Source organism: Ovis aries, chromosome 1 (genome assembly GCF_016772045.2).
Source record: "Ovis aries strain OAR_USU_Benz2616 breed Rambouillet chromosome 1, ARS-UI_Ramb_v3.0, whole genome shotgun sequence".
Lineage (NCBI taxonomy): Eukaryota > Metazoa > Chordata > Mammalia > Artiodactyla > Bovidae > Ovis > Ovis aries.
Genome location: NC_056054.1, coordinates 88872543 through 88895516, shown reverse-complemented (window position 1 = coordinate 88895516; position 22974 = coordinate 88872543). Strand labels below are relative to the sequence as shown.

General features: G+C 40.4%; 1 protein-coding gene across 1 annotated transcript; it reads right to left on the bottom strand.

Moving 5' to 3' along the window:
- Positions 1-7402: 7402 nt before the first annotated feature.
- ATP5PB (ATP synthase peripheral stalk-membrane subunit b) lies at positions 7403-22943 on the bottom strand. The gene is made up of 7 exons (XM_004002318.5): positions 22826-22943; positions 22513-22549; positions 17581-17726; positions 14570-14733; positions 14091-14216; positions 10252-10431; positions 7403-7825 (listed from the first exon to the last, which is right to left on the bottom strand). The coding sequence occupies exons 1-7, from the start codon at positions 22863-22865 to the stop codon at positions 7748-7750; spliced, it is 771 nt and encodes a 256-aa protein (XP_004002367.2). The 5' UTR covers positions 22866-22943; the 3' UTR covers positions 7403-7747.
- Positions 22944-22974: the final 31 nt, after the last annotated feature.

Sequence of the window (22974 nt, the reverse complement as noted above, 5' to 3'; positions counted from 1 at the left end):
GATGAAACAGTGATTACTGCCATTAAGCTGTGTGTCGCAAAGTTCTTGTCTCAAGGGCCAACTTCCTATTTGTGGTAACCTGTATTTTTTTTCATTCTGCAAGCAGAGAACTTTTATATCTTTTGACACGAAGTATTCATTGAATATGGAACTACCATGTCAGATGTTGTGGGGATCACAGTGGTGTGACATTATCACTGTCATCAAGCATGTCATAATCTCGTTTATTCCAGCCAAGGAAGTAAGGTTGATAGAGAAAAATGAAAAGCAAATGGTGTTAAGTGCAGACTAGACAGACTTTTAAGTGTTTTGAGACCATGGAAGTCGCCAGCTTCCCCAGTGGCTTAGTGACAAAGAATCTGCCAGCTAATACAGGAGACATGGGTTCCATCCTTTGGTTGGGAAAATCCCACATGCTGCGTGGCAACTAAGCTTGTGCATCACAACTACTGAGCCTGCCCTCTAGAGCCTGGGAACTGCAACTGCTGAGCCCAAGTGCTACAACTGCTGAAGCTCATACACACAAGAGCCTCAGGCTCTGTAACAAGAGAAGCCACCACATGAGCAGTACACACTCCACAAGGAAGTGTAGCCCCTGCTCAACACAACTAGAAATAGCCTGTGTGCATCAATGACAATCCAGTACCGGCCAAAATAAATAAGTTATATATATATATATATATATATATATATATATATATATGGCATGGAGTTTGCTTCAAAAGGAAGGTGGATCATTTACTTGTAAACATTTACCCATAAAATAATACGTATACACATTAAATAGACACAATGGGCCATGTGCTATGGGTATTTTAGAGAGAAGGCAGGAAAGCTCATGAGGCCTACTGTCTAACTGAGAAGAGTAACAATAGAAAAGGAAATAACAATTGATTATGGATTGTGTTTAGGGACATGAAGGAAAGAAACAGAGTGCCCTGCTGGGGAGTCAATGATGGGAGGATGTCTTAGATAAAATGGATGACCCAGGAATTCCTGTCCAAGGAGTGATATTTACCCTGAGAACCAGAGGATGGGAACGAGCTGGTTGGGCAGAGAGCCTGGGGAAGACAGTTCCAGGAGAGGGCAGAGTAACTCGCAGGTCTCGGAGAAGGGAAGAGCTGGCAGGGCAGGTGGGATCAGGCAAGGCTGCAAGCAGGGAGACCTGGAATATGCCTGGGGGAGAACAAATGGACTGTGTGAGGAAGTTCCCAACCCAAGGGCTGCTTGCTGGGCTTTGAGTGATGGATTTCTGGGACATCAGCAAGGTTCAAGAGAGAGGCCCTTGATAAAGGGTGAGACAGAAAATAGTTGTGTAGATCGACTTGAGATATACTGTGGAGGTCTTTAAATCCAATAATTTAAAGTATTAATAAAGAACAACTAAAGATTTTGGAATTCTTGTGTGAATTCCAAACATGACCTGTAAGGAAGATTGTATCACATCAAATAAACTGTGGATAAAGAAAGAGACAAAGAAATAAGCTGTGTCAGACATACAGGATGGAGTGGGACTCAAGAGAAAAGGCTCAGGTCACACAATAAGGAGGGGAAATGGGTGTCAAGAAAAGCAGCATAGAGGAGATGATGTTTGAGTTGCTTCTTGAAAGATGAATCACGTTTTCTAGGCAGACAGAAGAAGGAAGTATATTCCCGGCAGAGGGACCATGTGAGCAAAGACATGCTTTGTCATGTTTGTGATGTTCAGCAAAATGCAAGTATTTCATCATTGCTGATGCTAGAGATTAAGAGTGGGTGGAATCTTTTTCTAGTGGGGGAATGGAAAAAGAAAGACTGTAGAGGAAGCGCAAGGCCCCATGATAGAGGACCTTAAGCAGATTTTCCCTGGAGACAATGGACAGACTGCTGAAGGATGAAACACGATCACATTCTGGTTTGGGCAAGAGTGTAGGAGGGACTTGTGCAGGCCAGATAGGGGGCAGGGAGTCCTTTAGTATGGCAGGGTTCCAGGTGAGAAACGAGGATGATCTAATCAGACACTGGCCTTGGGGAAGAGGAGGCAGGGCAGAAAGGTGATGAATCTAATCTTTTTCTGGTTGTGAGAGAAAGGTAAGGGCGAGAGAGCTCAAGATAACTCCCAGGTTTCTGTCTTGAATCACCAATTAATGGTGAGAATATAGAAGGTGAGTGTAGGATTGGGCATATAGAATGAGCTTACTTTTGAACACATTGAGCCTAGGGTGCCTGTGGATTGTACTACCGAGCAACATCAAGAGGGTAGTTGGATGCACAGGTCAGGGGCTCATGAAAGAACCAGAGCTGTGTGGTAGAGAGTACTAGTTCTCACCCTGAACCAGATCTCCCCTCCTGGCACAGACCCTCTTACAGTTTAGTAGTGCCATGTGATAAGCTCTGGCCAATGGACCAATGAATGTGATGTAGTTCCCTTTTAGTTGAAGCGTTTACCCCTTCCCCTTCAGCGTGATCACAGAGATTTTGTGATGAGAAGGTTGAAAGCTCTAAAGTGGATCACTGAGTCACTATAAGGAGGATAGTTTCTCCGGTGGGTCACCTGGACCTAGAGTGGATTCTGTGTAAGCAAGAAATAAACTTTTCCACACTACACTGTTGAGATTTTGGGGTAGTTTCTTACCTCAGTTGACTTAACTTATCCTGGCTAATACAACTTGGGATATAGATGAGGAAGCCATCAGCATACACGTGACTGTAGAAGCCACGGGGATGGATAAGATTATCCAGGAACAGCTTGTAGAATGAGAATAAAACATTCCTAGAACTCTGAGGAACACCACCACTTAAGAGGGAGTCAGAAAAAGCGGAGGAGCTTCCTTAGTGACTTGCTGGTAAAGAATCTACCTGGCAATGCAGGAGACACAGGTTCAATCCCTGATCTGGGAGGATCCCAACACGCTGTGGAACAATTAAACCCCTATGGCACTATTATTAAGTCTGTGCACTAGAGCCCACGTGCTGCAGCTACTGGAGCCCACACATGCGAGTGCCCCTGCCCCACAACAGAAGCCACTGAAATGAGAAACCCGAGCACAACCAGAGAGTAGCCCCCACTCTCCGAAACTAGAGAAAAGCCAGCGCAGCAACAAAGACCCAGGACAGCCAAAAATTTAAAAATAAATTAACGAAAAAAATTTTTTAAGAAAAAACAAAAACAAAAACAAAAACCTGGAGTCAGTTACGGAAATTGAGAGGACACAGTGACAGCAGTAATAGCAAATGTAGGGACCAGGGAGGAAAAGAAAAGCTGTGCGCACTGAAGAATTGATGCTTTTGAACTGTGCTGTTGGAGAAGACTCTTGAGAGTCCCTTGAAGTGCAAGGAGATCCAACCAGTCCATATAAAGGAAATCAGTACTGAATATTCACTGGAAGGGCTGATGCTGAAACTCCAATACTTTGGCCACCTAACGCTAAGAACTGACTAGACTCATTTAAAAAGACCTTGATGCTGGGAATGATGAAGGCAGGAGGAAAAGGGGATGACAGATGATGAGATAGTCGTATGGTGTCACCGACTCTATTGACCTGAGTTTCAGTAAGCTCCTGGAGTTGGTGATGGACAGGGAGGCCTGGCGTGCTGCAGTCCATGGGGTTGCAGAGTTGGACACGACTGAGACTGAACTCAACTCAACAGTGCCAGATGCCGCAGAGAGAAGAGGCTGATTAAGATGAGGACTGGAAAGAGTTGATCGGATTTAGAAATGAAGAGATCCCAATCTCTTTGCTAAAGCAGCTTGGGGTATGTTAGTGGTGGAGAGTAAGACTTCAGTAAGTTAAGTAAGTTAAAGAGTGAATGGAAATCCCTAGATGTACAGCAGATTAGATCTTTAGAGATCCTCTTGTTAAAGAACACCAACAAAGGCTAGATAAAACATTTGAAACACCATAGTTTAAGGTGGTGCTAGTGATAAACAGGGCTCCCTCCTGCCAATACAGGAGACATAAGAGACATGGGTTCAATCCCTGGGTCAGGAAGATGCTCTGGAGGAGGGTATGGCAACCCACCCAAGTAATTTTGCCTGGAGAATCTCATAGACATAGGAGCCTGGCAGACTACAGTCCAGAGGGTTGCACAGGGTTGGCCACTATTGAAGTGACTTAAAGCACACAATTTAAAAATGCACGACTGATAAGTAAAATAGACAGTCAGTGGGAATTTACTGTGTGACACAGGGAGCTCAGTCTAGTGCTCTGTGACAATCTAGAGGGGTGGAAGATGGCAGCAAGGTTCAAGAGGGAGGGGACATATGCATACATGTGGCTGATTCATGTTGATGTATGGCAGAAACCAGTACAATATTATAAAGCAGTTATCCTCCAATTTTATATATATATATATATATATATTTAAGTGCATGGCTGAACTAGATGTTGGAAATCCTCAAAAATCAGAGAGTTGAGACCTGGAGCTGCTGTTTATTCTAGGAAGAGCCACCAATTTTTGGTGACCTGAAGATTGGGTCTATAGGCCTTGTATGAGGTCAGGAAACCTAAAGCCTGCATCAAGGTGGGAAACTGGATCAGATCCCCTGAAAGGGAACCCACAGTTGAGTGAATTAGAAAAAAGCAAACCAGATGGAAGTGGTAGGGATCCTTAATATATCAGTTTTCTATTGCAGTATAACAAATACCACAAATATAGAGGCTTAAAACAGTACACACTGTTTCTGTGGGTTACAGGCTATTGTGGTTCAGTCACGCAGTCATGTCTGACTCTTTGTGACCTGATGGATGGCAGCACACTAGGCTTCCCTGTCCTTCACCACCTCCCTGAGTTTGCTCAAACTCATGTCCATTGAGTCAGTGATGTCATCCAACCATCTTATCCTCTATTGTCCCCTTCTCCTCCTGCCTTCAATCTTTTCCAGCATCAGGGTCTTTTCCAATGAGCTGGATTTTTGCATCGGGTGGCCAAAAAATTGGAGCTTCAGTTTTAGCATCAGCCCTTCCAGTGAACATTCAGGATTGACTTTCTTTAGGACTGACTGGTTTGAGCTCCTTGCAGTCCAAAGGACTCTTGTTCATCTTGTTCCTCTACCTCCTGCATTTCCTGGAAACTGGAATTTACATCTTAAATCTTGATAGACTCAGGTGAAATACTTCTGGATAGATTATACCACAAGCGATATTGTCTACTTCATATTTCAGCAATTCAGGAAACTCATCTGGTTATTCCACAAGAGTGATACTGAGAATAACCAGTGAACGAGGTCACTGGCCACTTGATTGGAAAGATCTTGATTCATATTATCATTGATTATAAATTACTCTTATGGTCATTATAAAATTTACAACAAAAGAATCTAACGTTTCCCTTTTTTCATTGATATGTAATCTTTTGCTAACACAAACATATTTCAAATCAATTTGACCTTTTCATATCAAATATTTAAAAAATAATTGGTTTTCCAATGTCTCATTTGAGGTTGCACAACCAATGACCACACATTCAATTTGTATGTACTAAACCACAACCATCACAAAGAAATTAAAAAAAAATTAATTGGAGGATAAATGCTTTACAATATTGTGTTGGTTTTTGCCATACATGAATCAGCCATAAGTATACATATACCCCCATCTCTGGAACTACCCTCCCGACCCCTCCCCGCCTATGCTATGCTCTGTGATATCACAGAGCACTGGGCTGAGCTCTCTGTTATACAGCAACTTCCCGTTATACACATGGTAGTGTATATGGTGGTGGTGGTGTAGTTGCTAAGTTGTGTCTGACTCTTGCGACCCCATGGGACTGTAGCCTGCCAGGCTCTTTGGTCCATGGGATTCTCTAAGCAAGAATACTGGAGTGGGTTGCCATTTCTTTCTCCAGGGGATCTTCCTGACACAGGAATCGAACCTGGATCTCCTGCATTGCAAGCAGATTCTTTACTGACTGAGCTATGCACAGTGTATATATAAACTGATATTCTGAAGGTAGAGATTTGGTACTGTACTTTGGAGTCTCACCTCTAAAATCCCTGCTCAGCTTATTACTTCCATCTCACTCCTGACTGGCTTCACTTTGGGTTGTGACACCCATCCTTGCACATAGGTAGACAAACTCTTCTAGCACATTCTTGTCCAAAAGGAGCAGCATGTGCTCTATAGCTGGCCGCTATGGTGATGTCCAGGTGGCAGAACAGTGTTGCTTACCCACAGCATGTTGCAGTGCTGTGTGAATACAGGAGGTCACTGCCTGGTTCTGGAAACTATGGGGCACACTGTCAGTCTCTGCTCAGATCCAGTGGCCTTATGAGTCCCAGGTGAAGCTCTTTTGTCTGAAGTGACTAGCTTAAGGGCTGACAGCCTCATGCCTGGCTGCCTTTGCAGGTGCCAAGCAGGAACTACTTTGTGGCTTATCCATGTTGCTGCTGATCTGTTGATCCAGCAGTATTAGCAGGGCTGTAATTTCCCAACTTCTCTCCTTGGGTCATCCTTAAGCTTCTCTAACCTTTGAACCAGGAATATTAGGAAGGGCCTCGGGTTTTGCAGGACCATCATACCATGAAGATCAGAGGTAATAAAAACGGACAAGGGTTTCAGTCTGTGCTTGTAGTTTCCACTTGTTCCTACCCTCTCCCACTTCACATCTATCTTCCCTTCTTAAATGCCCGCTCCATGCATGTCAAGCTCCTTTGTTAGAAACAAAGATTAAGAGCTTACAGAGACTGCTTAACCAGCTCCCACAAGAGCATAAAGTCAAATCTCTTACATATAAACACACATCCTAGTAGCTGTGCTTCTGACAGTTATACACAAGTGAAACGATGAGGCTATTTAGACTACCTAAAATGGGACTCAAAACACCTTGTACTAAAATCTGTACTGTATCATATATTCCCCCTTTCCAGTAGATTAATACCTTGTGGTAGGAACTTTTTATCTCTGTGTGACCACTGTAGGATAGTGCTTAGCAATTTTTTGTTTAATGAATAATTTGGAACACCTACTGACCCTGGTAAACTCTCCTTTAAGCAACATCTTAATAATGTTGTCAATCCGATTTCTATAGAAGATGAATATATTAGCCATCAATACTGACCTAAATGATTGTTTTATCCATTTGTTCACAAGTAAATCCTTATAAAAGTACGAGAATTAACTGCAGACAAACCTATGGAAAGGCAGAATTTTCTATCTGTTGGATTCTTGAGACTAATTTTATGACACATGGTGTCCATAGTATTTTCTGCAGAATTACTACTAAAGCAAAAATAAAGTCAACGATATATGATTTCCTTTAGCCATTTTAAGAATACTTAAAAGCTTTAGATTCCCCATAACCTAGCAGCAAGAAATAGCTTACCATTAAAAATTATATAAATAAGATTCAGTTCAGTGACATCTTTAATTTTTACCAATAAATGTTGAAATGATATTTCAGAAAATTATGCATCCTGAAAACCTTTGTTTCAACTGTCACTTTATTGTTAAGATGGCTGAATTAATTACAAATTTAAACTATAACTTTGGTAATTTTTAGCCAGGTACCAAATTTTATTCAAAGAAACTGCTTATTTAAAAGTGATCACAGGACAACTCAAAATGTACAGCAAGATGAATTAGAGAAAGATCTTACTGACCAATAGATTGTTTCAATTCTCTCACTGTATCAGACTCAAAACTTTTCATTTATAGGAAAGGTAAACTGTAACTTCAGTAGATAACAATACAGAAAGATTTTATCACATTGACTGGTTTCCATTTAGTCAGTCAACTGTTTCTAGCTGTCTCAATAGGGACAGATGTGTTTACATAACTGGCTGAGCTTGCGCCTTCTTTGCGAGCAGCTTTAGATCTGCGATGCACTTGGCGATTGTTTCCTTCTCCTGTGATAAGGAAAGAGAAAGCTGGTTAGACCTTGTCTAATAACACTGTCATTCTAAAAGATACCTCCTATAAAACACTAAGGTTACTATAGAATCTCAAGATGGATTACTGGCTTAGAAATCATCCTCTGTCCTCCCCTTCACCTTCTGCCTTCAATCTTTCCCAGCATCAGGGTCTTTTCTAATGAGTCAGTTCTTTGCATCAGGTGGCCAAAATACTGGAACTTCAGCTTCAGTCCTTAAAAGGGAATAATCAGGACTGATTTCCTTTAGGATTGACTGGTTTGGTCTTTGCAGTCCAAGGGACTCTCGAGAGTTAGATTCTCCAACATCACAATTCAAAAGCATTAATTTTTGGCGCTTACCTTTCTTTACAGTCCAACTCTCACATCCATACATGACTACTGGAAAAACCATAGCTTTGACTATATGGACCTTTGTTGGCAAAGTAATGTCTCTGTCTTTTAATATGCTGTCTAAGTTGGTCATAGCTTTTCTTCCAAGGAGTAAGCGTCTTTTAATTTCATGGCTACAGTCACCATCTGAGGTGATTTTGGAGCCCAAAAAAATAAAGTCTGTCACTGTTTCCACTGCTTCCCTATTTGCCATGAAGTGATGGGACTGGATGCCATGATCTTCATTTTATGAATGCTGAGAGTTTTAAGCCAACTTTTTCACTCTCTTCTTTCACTTTCATCAAGAGACTCTACTTCCTCTTCGCTTTCTGCCATAAGAGTGGTGTTATCTGCATATCTGAAGTTATTGATATTTCTCCCAGCAATCTTGATTCCAGCTTTACAAAGGGGATAATCAATTATTTAATAAAGCAAAACCAGAGAATAGTTAAAGTCCCCTGGCTCATAGCTTTTATGAGTGAAACCTGTCTAGAGGTTGAAGCTAGATAATCCTGTAATCATGTGCCACTGGTTATATTTTACAGCTAATACTTGCTTGAAAAGGGCCAACCTAACAAACATTAGTGATAAACATTGTTAAGAAAGAATAGTTTTTGTCTCTTTTGTACTTTCCAAATTTCTTAAATAAGTATATCACTTTTATAAAAAAGAGTATAATTTAAAAAACCAATTCATTAAATATCGATAGACCCTATTTTTCTCCAGCCCGGCATGGTTATGCTGAAAGTAACCAGAAATGCCTAAGTATACTCTTTATTTGGGAAAGAAGAAATCAAGTGATAAACAAGTAAATAAAAACAAATATAGATTAAAAATAGAAAACATTTCTGTTCAAGATCAATGAATTTAGCAGCTGAGGAGAGGAAATGGAATAGACATCAAAGAATTAGAAAATGGAAGAGGCTCAGAAATAGACTTGTTCAGTTTTTGTTTTACAAAGAAGAATGTTGGTCAGATATGCAGATGACACCACCCTTATGGCAGAAAAGTGAAGAGGAACTGAAAAGCCTCTTGATGAAAGTCAAAGAGGAGAGTGAAAAAGTTGGCTTAAACCTCAACATTCAGAAAACGAAGATCATGGCATCCGGTCCCATCACTCCATGGGAAATAGATGAGGAAACAGTGGAAACAGTGTCAGACTTTACTTTCTGGGGCTCCAAAACCACTGCAGATGGTGACTGCAGCCATGAAATTAAAAGATGCTTTACTCCTTGGAAGGAAAGTTATGACCAACCTAGACAGCATATTCAAAAGCTGAGATATTACCTTGCCAACAAAGGTCTGTCTAGTCAAGGCTATGGTTTTTCCAGTAGTCATGTATGGATGTGAGAGTTGGACTGTGAAGAAAGCTGAGTGCCGAAGAATTGATGCTGTTGAACTGCGGTGTTGGAGAAGACTCTTGGGAGTCCCTTGGACTACAAGGAGATCCAACCAGTCCATTCTGAAGGAGATCAGCCCTGGGTGTTCTTTGGAAGGAATGATGCTAAAGCTGAAACTCCAGTACTTTGGCCACCTCATGCGAAGAGCTGACTCATTGGAAAAGAGCCTGATGCTGGGAGGGATTGGGGGCAGGAGGAGAAGGGGACGACAGAGGATGAGATGGCTGGATGGCATCACCGACTCGATGGACATGACTTTGAGTGAACTCCGGGAGTTCAGGGAGGCCTGGCGTGCTATGATTCATGGGGTTGCAAAGAGTCGGACACGACTGAGCGACTGAACTGAACTGATATTGGTTAATGTTTCCCAGATGATGGAACCTGAACATAAGTGGGCTATAACGAGTGTTCTCAATGACCTTTCCACTATGAGTGGGAGTTCTTTTGCTAACCAGACTCTGAGGAAGGAGGAAACCTACCATGGCAGTTGTGCAGCACTCTCTAGGTTACTACTAACCAGGAAAATGAGCCAGGGCTATCCCATTACTGCTAGGCTAAAGACTCCCTGCCAGCTATCCCTATACTATCAGAGTTATCAATACAACTCCAGAAGCTTTGAAACATCATGTACCTGCTGTGCAGAGATGCTCTGCACCACATGCTTCTCCACCCAGTTTATCATGTGCTCTTGTTCCTTCTGACGCATCATATTCTGCACAGAGATGTGATAGTCCAGGCGATTCTTTACCTCCCTGTATACTCTATGCAGCCGTTCCCGGTAAGTAACCTCCAAGGCCATAGCAATGTTATTCTGAAGGAAAATTAAGAAGTGATGAAAATTGTTTGCACAAAGGATTACTTCCATTCTGAGGATTCTGCCTCTTAGAACAGCTACCACTTAACTGTATTTTATGCAAAGTTCATTTGTTTAATATGAACAGGTAATACATGTATCCGGTTTAAAAAAAACTAACAGCATATAGTAAAAATATATTTAAAAGTATATACGGTAAAAAATTAAGCCCTCTCCAGCCCCCTCATAGGCTATCATCTTCCTATATTTCTTGTATTTTCTCCCAGAAATACTTAATAAACAAACATACGTACATGTACACACATAAACATCACTTTTACTGGTTATGACATATAGACCCATCTCAGTTTTAAAACTTATATTGGATTCTACTATTTTTGTGTCTTACAACACATAATTTATTTAACCAAGCTCTATTAACAGATCAGGTTGCTTCTAATTCTTTCAACTATATATTGCAGTTTACATCTTTGCAGTTATGTCTGAATATCTGCTGGGTCAAATAATAGCTAACATCTGTTGAGTATCTACTATCTTCTAAACACTGTGTCAATTCAATTAAATCTTAAAATCACACCACAGGATAGTTACTACATTCATTTTACAGTGAGGAAAACTGAGGCAGAAACCAAGGAATCTGTCTAAGGTTACAGGGTCATTGAATTATGAAGCCAAGGCCTGAATATGAGGGGTCAGGCTACAAAAGCCATGCTCTTAAAGATCCATTTTAAATTGTGATTAACACTGTCAAATTCCACAGAAAAGTTGTACTGCTCCATTCTTTCATCAGCAACACAAAGAGCCTGATCAACAGTGTTTATAAAACCTTTACTTTCTGCCATTCTGATAAGCAGAAAAAAATTATCAATTTTAATTGTCATTATATAACGAGAAAATTTATCTACTTAGAAGTCATTTACATTTACTTATACCGTTATAAATTGTTCATGTCCTATAAATTGTTCATGTCCTACGCCTAGTTTTCTCCTGGAATGTCGGTCTATCCTAAGGTAACTACCCTTTTGTGTCACATGGAATGCAAGTGTCCTTTTATCTCTAACTTTGGTTTATGGTAATTTCTACATGCAAAATTTAAATTTTTAAAAATGAGATTAACTTAACAATTTTTCCTCCTATAGTTTTCTGGATTTTTGAAAATTGAGGTATAACTGACATACAATATTGTATTAATTTCAGGTATACAAACGCAATGATTCGGTATTTGTACATATTGTGAAATGATCACCAGAATGAGTTAACACCCATCACTACCCAAGTTTCTGGATTTTGTTGTCTTATTGGAAACATCTTGTCTTTCCAAAAGTATTGTATTGTTTTTCAAATTGTCTTTTTCTTCTCTTAAGGTTTCATTTCTAGTTTTTATACCTCTTATTTCTTTTTCTTCTCTAATATCAGCTACTGCCTCCAGAATAATAATCAACAAAGTGACAGGGACATTGTCATTTTCTAGTCTGTAATGAGAATCCTTATACATCTCCCTGTTAAGTATAACGGTTTGAGATATTAAGCTCAGGTAGGCCCTATCTTCTTTCTCCTCAAATCTCAAATACTACCTTGACTGCCTTCCTGTTCAGCAAATGACCTAACTTCCTATTTCACTGAGAAAAAGGAAACAACTTCACAAACTTGTACCACTATATCAGCTAATCTACCTGAACCCATACTCACATACTTTGCCTTCCTTTAACTATGTAAACTGTTGATGCTCTTGAAGCCAACCCTTCCACCTGCGTACGCCAAGCCCCCTAGCCCTACCGAAGGACACTGCTCTAGCAAATTCCTCCCTATGCATACTCCTTTCTTGCATCAAATTTTCTCTCTACTAATTTCTATCAGATCCTAACATGTAATTATACTTTCTATCTTCTAAAAAATCTCTTTTGATTACTAAATCCTCTCCTCTGAGCTACTAATTTCTTTGCCCAACAATTTCTAACTCCTTCACAATTCTGACAGTGATTTATACCCAGACTCCAATTCTCCTCTTCTATTTTTTTCCTTTAATTTACTCCAACTACTTCACTAAAACAGCCCTCACCAAGGTCTCCAACCTTCATACTGCTAAATCCGATGCCAAATTTTTAGGCCCATTATTACTTGACCATTAAGAAGGGCAATTACAAATTAATCCTTGTTTCCACCAGTTATTTTCCTTCTTGTTCCAGTCTTACAGCTGTTAAGTGCCACTTGTAAGCTCATGATTTCCAAACTCTCCCCAGTGATTCCAGACTCTTGTCTCTAATAACTCTTATTTGGCTAACTCACAGGGATTTCAAACCAACACATGCAAGACTGAAGGCTATTTACAACAAGGCCATCAGAGTGATTCTTCAAAACACCAGTGAGTTCATATCACTCCTCTGCCTAAAAGATTCAATGACTTCCTCTCATTCTGAGTACAAGTCAAAGTTCTCATAGAAGCCTATGAGACTTCATATGATCCAGCCCGTGGCCACTCTCTTCCTTGCTTCCTCTTACCTTCCTCCTCACCCATTCTGCTGCAGCTGCGGTGGCCTTTTCACTTTCCCTTGTCTATGCCGAGCAAGCTTCCAGGGTTAGGGCCCTTGTGATTGTGCTTCCCTCTGTCTGCGATACTATTTCCTCAGACATCGGGTTCAAATATCACATCAGAAGCCTTTCTAAACTGCCGAACAAAACAGTTAACTCCCTCCTCCTAAAATTTCTTTTCCTTTAACATAAATTCATCATTCTACAGGTACTTCACACAAATTGACATTCATATCTGCTTAATTTTTTTTTCCTTTCCTTTTCTCAACTCTTGGCTAGAAAGTAGGCACCAAGAAAGCAGACCTGGTTTTGTTCTCTGCTGTTATCCTAGCACCCTGCCTTGACCAGTGTCCACACTTAAAATATATCTATTACGTATTTCATACTTAGACTCATTGGAAAAGACTCTGATGCTGGGAGGGATTGGGGGCAGAAGGGGACGACAGAGGATGAGATGGCTGGATGGCATCACTGACTCGATGGACCTGAGTCTGAGTGAACTCCAGGAGTTGGTGATGGACAGGGAGGCCTGGCGTGCTGCGATTCATGGGGTCGCAAACAGCTGGACACGACTGAGCGACTGAACAGAAGTATTTCATAAATAAATAAAAATTTTAACCACTATCATTTGATTCTTACAAAAAGCAACATCTTCAAAAGCCAGGCTTTGTGTGACATATTAGTTATGATGCAGGAACAGTTCTCCGGCTGTAACCTATGCATGAAGAGATTTCTGGGGATTTCAAACATAATGTGCTAAGTATCTTTAGGGATCCTGTTATGTCATAAGACTTTCTTATAACATGCATGCTTGAAATGCATAGCATGTATTTCACCTACTGTATTTTACAGTGAATGTCATTTTTAAATTGGCTTTCTGTGTGGATTTAAAAATGTGTTCTTTTATACTTTTTATTCTCTCTAGTTTTAGAGTAATAATTCTAATTATTTATCCACGTGAGGGGTCTTAGATGTCTAAATAGCTATAACAGCCAATCCCCACCCAAATATTCTTTTTTCCAAGTAAAATATGCTCAAACTATACAACCTTCATATGATTGTAAATTTTTGTTTTAAGTATACACAAATGAGTAATTTCACTCATCTGAGAAAGTTCTGAAACCTACCCTTTGAACATCAAAAAGATAATGGCGCTTTTGAACCAGTGCCTGCTGTGACTTCTCCATATCAATAGCATCCTGGATTTGTTTGATGGACGCCTGTTTCACCTCTTCCAGTTGGGCAATTTTTTGCTGCAATTATGATATTTACAATAAAGATTAGTGAAAGTATCAAGGGTAATAAAAAGATTCATTTTATACTTCTTCACTTGTGAAAATACCCTTACATACAGAGAACTGCACCAATCCTTAACAAGAGTTGCTCACAGTACCTACGCAGTATCTTACTGAATGAATAAAACCACGGAAAAGCTAGAGAAAGTCTGGTAGTTTTTAAAAATTTATCTCAAATTAGTAATTAACTAACATTTATAATTGAAATCATTATAATCAGATTCATTTTTTTATCCTTTGTTCCTATCACTTTGATGGCTTTGATGTTTCTAGTACTGTCTAAAATAGGAAGTAAGATTTATGATTCTTACCTCATTGAGTTTATCAGCAAATTCCCCAACAGAGGCACCATATTTTTTAACTACATAGACAAGGAACCCTATTGTTGATATGGCAGAGAAGGTCTCTGGAGTTATCACGTATATTTCTTTGGAGAGTAAATATAAGATAAGCCCAGTTCCAAGCACATAGGGTCCTAAAAGGAAAAAAAGAGTTATTTTATGATAGATATGCTATGTCTAAAAGGGTAAGACTGAGAGATATTTCTGCATTTAATTAGTTGAAGGTAAAGGTTTTTTTCCTATTTTATTCTTTTTTAAAACTTTTTATTTTGTATTGGGGTATAGGAAGAGGCACAAGCTGGAATCAAGATTGCTGGGAGAAATATTAATCACCTCAGACATGCAGATGATACCACCCTTATGGCAGAAAATGAAGAGGAACTAAAAAGCCTCTTGATGAAAGTCAAAGAGGAGAGTGAAAAAGTTGGCTTAAACCTCAACATTCAGAAAACCAAGATCACGGCATCTGGTCCCACCACTTCATGGGAAATAGATGGGAAACAGTGTCAGACTTTATTTTGGGGGGCTCCAAAGTCACTGCAGATGGTGATTGCAGCCATGAAATTAAAAGACGCTTACTCCTTGGAAGGAAAGTTATGACCAACCTAGATAGCATATTCAAAAGCAGAGACATTACTTTGCCAACAAAGGTCCATCTAGTCGAGGCTATGGTTTTTCCTGTGGTCATGTATGGATGTGAGAGTTGGACTGTGAAGAAAGCTGAGCGCTGAAGAATTGACGCTTTTGAACTGTGGTGTTGGAGAAGACTGCAAGGAGATCCAACCAGTCCATTCTAAAGGAGGTCAGTCCTGGGTGTTCTTTGGAAGGCCTGATGCTAAAGCTGAAGCTCCAATACTTTGGCCACCTCATGAGAAGTTTGACTCACTGGAAAAGATTCTGATGCTGGGAGGAATTGGGGGCAGGAGGAGAAGGGAACGACAGAGGATGAGATGGCTGGATGGCATCACCGACTCGATGGACATGAGTTTGAGTGAACTCCGGGAGTTGGTGATGGACAGGGAGGCCTGGCGTGCTGTGATTCATGGGGTCGCAAAGAGTCAGACATGACTGAGCGACTGAACTGAACTGATAGTCAGTTAACAAGAGCGTAATAGTTTCAAGTGAACAGAGAAGGGAATCGGCCACATTAATACATGTACCCAGTTAAGCAAAGTTAATAATGATTTTAAACAATCATATTCAAAGATCAAAGCCTAGATGAGAACCAGTAAGGTACAACTGAAAGGACGATAATCCGGACTTAATGCTGGACAATGCAGATGATCTCTGAGCTCAGTTTCCTGAACTGTAAAATGGGAATAGTATCTTCTTGACAGAATTGATGTAACTAAAAAACAATGCATATAGGGTCTAGTACAACTGCTTAACAAACAGGAAGTAGTTTATAAAAATGTCAAGTTACTTTAAGAATAATTTGTGTAGCAAAATATACTATTAATTAAGTGGGGGGGACACTGGTCAGAATAAAATTTATCCACTCTTGCCTATTTACTCAATGTGAATCTGACACTGGAAATAAGCAAAGAAAACAAAACAGACACAGCTATAAAGCAGCATGTAAGTAAAAGAACTAAGTAACAGGACTTTCACTTCTTGTAGCACCTTATTATAATGCTTCTAATATGGCCATCTTTTTCTTTAACCAGGTCATGAATTCTGAAAGGATACAAACCATCATGCACCTTTCTTTAGGATTTTCCTCTGTGACTCACAAGATGCTATGTAGGACTTAAGACAGATCTTTAGGGGAAGCAGTTTGCAGTGTTTCTACACAATACAAGTACCAAAGGATGTTAGGACATACTATGAGAATAAAAGGGTTACAATCTTAAATGTGTTTTACCCAGTTTCCCATACAAAGTTTAAACAGGTCACTTAAAAAAAAATCTGCCTTTAGTGTATACATTTTAAATGTGAATTTATTAAAAAAAAAAAAGGCCTATCACATGCAGCATTTTTATCACCTATGGAGATCTGATGTTTCTCACAATTTTAATTATGGAAAAGCTATTTTAGGTCATTCCTTGGAGAGATTAAAAAAAAAATCTTTGATACCCAGTGTTTCATGGTCATAGCTGTATTTGGATACAGCAAGAGAAGCAGCGTGTGTAATAAACAGTACACTAAACTTAACTAGAGGACCCATGTTTAAGTACTACTCAGTCACTAAAGAGAATAAACCTCAGCAAGTTGTCTTCTAGTTCTTCTGGGTAATAAAAATGTCTCCATAGAACTGTTATACACATTAAATAAAGTGAAAGCATATTGCATTACAAAAATCAAAGATTTCAGGACAGGTTAGGCCTTTTTAAAAGGAAAAAAACTGGCAAGTCCGGCCCAGTTCTTTTTTCATAATCACACACACAATTACACATATAATACAGTCTCTATTGCCTTACCTGGCTTTATTTTTATCCATAGTTCTTTCCATCAGTACCTAAAAGTATATTTTATGGTTACTCTTTTTTTTTGGGGGGGGGGCGGGCATTCCACATGGCTTGAGGGATCTTTGTTCTCTAATCAGGGATCGCACCTGGGCCCCTGCTGTGAAAGCACAAGTTCTAACCATTGGATTGCCAAAAAATTCCCTAATTACTCTCATTTCTTTATTGTCTATCCTACAAAACAAAGTATGTTCCATGATGGCAGGCACTTTAGTTCACCACTGTATGCCTAGAACAGTGCCGAGGATAGGGCAGGCATTCAATAAATTTGGTGTATCAACAAATAGAGACAATGCTATAAAATCAAGTTAAAAGCCCCAACAAAATAAGTAATTTGGACAAAATTGTCCAAAGACAAGTTAAAGCAATCAAATCAATGGTTACACTGAATCACTTCCGCACTTTACTTTTGAAAACAGCTGACTTGATTTTTCTGGTGTAAGAAGCCACTAAAATTCTAGATTAACATAAACAAGAGCATCCAAACATACTATCAAACACTGGGCAAATGCTCACCTGTTACACCAGTTTTAGGATAAAGGAACTGGAAGAATTCCTCAGGGATCAGCCCAAAACGAACTTTCCCTCCATGTTCAGGAAGAGGTGGTACAGGGGCAAGACTTGGCTGCCCTGTGTGAAAGATCCTCGTTGCCTGCAATACCCTATGGGTAAGAATTATACAAATTTAAAGCCTATTCTTTAAAGAGAATACAACATATGAACAACTGTAGAAAGAATGGATAGCGATGAGGATTAAGGTAGTTTCCCACTGTCCTAATGGAGAGAGAACAAACCAAGAACAGGAAGGCCAGGGTCCAATAATTAGCTGTGACAAGGAGAAACAACTTACTTAAAGCTTTATGTAATCTTCTACCCAATACTAGAATTCCTCTGTTAAATCTCATAGATCATCTGTCTAGCACCTTACACATCTATTACCAGCACTAAAATATGTAAGAACACAGACTCTGCAGCCAGACTATCTGGGTTCAAATTCTAATTTATGCTTTTGTAATCTGTGATTTCTCTAAGTAAAGTAAAATAAAGAATGTGACCTTAGAAGGTTGTTGTGAGGATTAACTGAGTTAAAAATGTGAAGTATATTGAACGGTGCTCAGCATATGTTAAAGTTTTATGTAAATGGTTAGTTATTACATAGCTACCATGTTGTGAGCTCCCTGATGGCAAGAACTTTGACCATTCTGAATATACTCTGTGACGGGGTGCTAAACAACCACTAAGTGAAACATACTTTTGCAGTGTTGGATATCTCTATGTTCATCCTCTGAACTGCTATGTACATCCTTAAAACTTCTATTGATTAGTTCTAATTTTATTCATTTATTATGTAAGATAACACCCATGTATCTGGGTTAAATAAACATCTCAGTTCCTTCACAAACCTGACTGTCCATTCCAAGCAGCAATCTGGTTTTAATATGCAACATCTGCCACCAGATGTTGGCAATTTGATCTCTGGTTCCTCTGCCTTTTCTAAAACCAGCTTGAACATCTGGAAGTTCACGGTTCACGTATTGCTGAAGCCTGTCTTGGAGAATTTTGAGTATTACTTTACTAGCATGTGAGATGAGTGCAATTGTGCGGTAGTTTTCAGCATTCTTTGGCATTGCCTTTCTTTGGGATTGGAATGAAAATTGACCTTTTCCAGTCCTGTGGCCACTGCTGAGTTTTCCAAATTTGCTGGCATATTGAGTGCAGCACTTTCACAGTGTCATCTTTCAGGATTTGCAATAGCTCAACTGGAATTCCATCACCTCCACTAGCTTTGTTCGTAGTGATGCTTCCTAAGGCCCACTTGACTTCACATTAGTTGGACACAAAGCCTCTCCCTAACTGGCTGCCTTAGCTACTCAAGCCCTCAGCTACTCTTGTCTAAGAAAGTTAACAATCAAAACCTGGTCTCTTGGCTTCTCCTCAAATACCCCTTCAACCCAGTTCCCCCCTGCTGCTTTTAAAGTTTTTAAAATACAAATGTGACTTTAAAACTCTCCAACAGGCTCTCCTTCTGGCCATAGTAAACAAAGTACTTAATATAGTATACGTGATTCAGCACCTGTCAAGTTTTATAGCCTCCTCATCCTTCATTCTCCTACTCTCCAGCCATATGCAAGTACTTACAGCTTTCCCAGATGTTCAACCTGGTTTTAGAAAAGGCAGAGTAACAAAGATCAAATTGCCAACATCCACTGGAACATCGAAAAAGCAAGAGAGTTCCAGAAAAACATCTATTTCTGCTTTATTGACTATGGTAAAGCCTTTGACTGAGTGTATCACCAAAAACTGTGGAAAATTTTGAAGGAGATGGGAATACCAGATCACCTGACCTGCCTCCTCAGAAATGTGTATGCAGGTCGGGAAGCAACAGTTAGAACTGGACATGGAACAACAAACTGGTTCCAAATAGGAAAAGGAGTACGTCAAAGCTGTATATTTGACTTATATGCAGAGTACATCATGAGAAACGCTGGGCTGGAGGAAGCACAAGCTGGAATCAAGATTGCTGGGAGAAACAGCAATAACCTTAGATATGCAGATGATACCACCCTGATGGCAGAAAGTGAAGAAGGACTAACGAATGTCTTGATGAAAGTGAAAAAGTTGGCTTAAAGCTCAACATTCAGAAAACGAAGATCATGGCATCTGGTCCCATCACTTCATGGGAAACAGATGGGGAAACAGTGGAAACACTGGCTGACTTTATTTTTCTGGACTCCAAAATCACTGCAGATGGTGACTGCGGGCATGAAATTAAAAGACGCTTATTCCTTAGAAGGAAAGTTATGACCAACCTAGACAGCATATTAAAAGCAGAGACATTAATTTGCCAACAAAGGTCCATCTAGTCAAGGCTATAGTTTTCCAGTGGTCATGTATGGATGTGAGAGTTGGGCTATAAAGAAAGCTGAGCGCCAAAGAATTTATGCTTTTGAACTGTGGTGTTGGAGAAGACTCTTGAGTCCCTTGGACTGCAAGGAGATCCAACTAGTCTAACCGAAAGGAAATCAGTCCTGAATATTCATTGGAAGGACTGATGTTGAAGCTGAAACTCTAATACTTTGGCCACCTGATGCGAAGAACTGACTCATTTAAAGACGCTGATGCTGGGAAAGATTGAGGGCAGGAAGAGAAGGGAATGACAGAGAATAAAATGGTTGGATGGCACCATCGACTCGAGACATGAGTTTGAGTAAACTCTGGGAGTTGGTGATGGACAGGGAGGCCTGGCGTGCTGCAGTCCATGGCAAAGAGTTGGACACAACTGAACAACTGAACTGAACTGACAGCTTTCCCTGGTGGCTCAGATGGTAACGAATCTGCCTGCAGTACAGGAGACGTAGGTGTGATCCCTGGGTCAGGAAGGTCCCCTGAAGGAGGGAAGAGCAACCAACTTCAGTATTGTTGCCTGGAGAATCCCACGGACAGAGCCTGGTGCGCTATAGTCCATGAGGTTGCAGAGTCAGACACAACTGAAGAGACTTAACGTGCACAGTTTTCAAAATAAAAAAGACGGCCTCACGCTGCTTCTACTTGGTATGCCTTTCACTTAAGGACTGCCAAGACCAACCAGCCTTTAGAATATCTCAAGTATATCCTTTACAAAGGCTTCTCTAATTGTGGGCCAACACTTAATTCATTCAACAAAACATTTACAGACTCTCTACTTATGTTAGGCACCAACAATGTAACAATAAGCAAAGTCTCAGCCTTAGACATTCTAGTGGGGATTTGGAGTGTTGAGAATGTATATGCGCACACACAATTTCAGACAGCTGTAAATTCCATGTAAATTAGAGAGGGAAAGGGCTAAGGAGCAATGTGTCGGGCGGGAGAGAGGCTTTTTTGGGGGCGATTAGGTGACATCTGAGCTAATGACCAGGAAAACAGAGAACAACAAGTACAAAGATCTCGAGGAAACAATAAGCTTGGCAGTTTTTGGAAGAATGGTAAGAACGTCAGTGTGGCTGAGAATGAGCTAAAAACAGAAGGTAAGAAGATAAATCAAGAGGTAGGATGGGGTCAACTCATGTTGAACCTTCTGGGTTACTGTAAGTTTGGATTTTATTTCAAGTGGAACAGGCAGCTCTGGCGGGTTTTGCAAGGAAAGGGTGGGGAAAGGACATAATCCCTGTGACTCCTGTGATAATGGCCTGTAATGGGAGAATAATATAGATTCAAGGAGACTAGACAGGAGACAACTGAAATGGCCTAGGTGAAACGTGATGGTGGTTCATACTCCAGTAGTAGTGGTAGTGAAAGAATGGTCAGAGTCTGGATATAAGAAGAAAGAAGTGCCTTATGAATGCATTAGATATGAAATGTGAACGAGAAATCAAGGATGTTCCTCACATCTTATACATGTATTTATTACCTATGCAACAAAGAGCTGTTTGTCTGTATGGAATCTTTCTTCTTTGAAATGTTGGAAGCAACCAATTAGTCTTACTTCATTTAACTACAGATAAACCAAAACCACCTTTTCAAGACACAGGACTGTTATCAAATTTTGCAAGATTTAGGATGAAGTCCGGAAGTAAAAAGAAATTACAATGAAAACGGACATGTTTTATGACATAATATTAATAACAGGTTCTAACATTAAGCACATAATAAGCACATGTTATGTACCAAGCACTGTTTTTAGAGTTCCCAGGAACGTCCCTTAATTCTCATAATCCATAACAAACTGTTCTCTCTATTTTGCGTATGGAGAAATTAAGGTCCCACAGCTTGTTAAGCAGAGGAGCCAAGTTTACTCTCAGCTTCGGAGTCCTCATTGTAAACTGCTCTATAGCTACCTCCTCTGCTGTGTGAAGGTAGGTACTTAACCATATAATTTCTTTAGTTTTGGTTATGGAGGTGCAAGATAAATATTTGCTGAAACACTGAATAATTTCTCTGATCTGACAGTAAAATTTGGAATCTGGGAGACAGATTAAAAACTACACGTTTCATTTTTCAATTTAACAAAACTTGCCCTTGGATATGCAATCTAATGGCACCCCACTCCAGTACTCTTGCCTGGAAAATCCCATGGACGGAGGAGCCTGGTACGCTGCAGTCCACGGGGTCGCATAGAGTCGGACACGACTGAAGCGACTTAGCAGCAGCAGCAGCAATCCCGATACAGGTTGCGGCAGCTCTGTCTAGCTGAAGGTCACAAGGGAGAGGGGCGGGGCTCAGGAGACACCAAAACCAGTTTCTAAACAGTTTAGTTAGCACACATTACTTTTTCTCTTAACCTCTACTATTAGATGATACAATAGTGTTCCAGGCAGTTACAGAATCACACGTGAATTAGACGTTAAGCGTTCCAATATAACCAAAATGAAGGTAATTATTGGCTTAAAGCTAAAAGCAGATTAACCCAGAAGTGAAATGAGGTGATAAAGCAAGGGCCAAAGGAAATATTACATCCCTTACACTTACCCTGGACCGAGGAAGGCTGCGTTCTTCAGAGACGGGGCTACAAAAATACGAAGCGTAGGTTAGCAAGGTCACGGTGAAATCTGGTTTGCCCCTTCCTCGGCCCCACAGAGCTCAATCACTAAGGCCATGTGTCCTCCATTCCTACCCCCAGGACCCCACACTCACCTTCTGAGCGGCGCTCCTCACTCTTCACTCAGACCCAAGTCTCACTGCGCTTTTCTTCACGCCCTTTCCTCCCACCCGCTCCAAGCAACCACAGACGCCTTGTTTTACAATCACCCTGCTATCCAGGACCAGGGTGTGTACTTCTCACCTGCTGCGGCGGCGGCAGAAAGTACCACCCGGGACAGCATTGTCAGGTAGCGTTCGCACAGCAATCTTCCCGCCCCAGTGACCCCGACAGAAGAAACTGTCAGGGACAGAAGCAAGATGGACGCTCACAAGTCTCGCGAGAAGAGAACT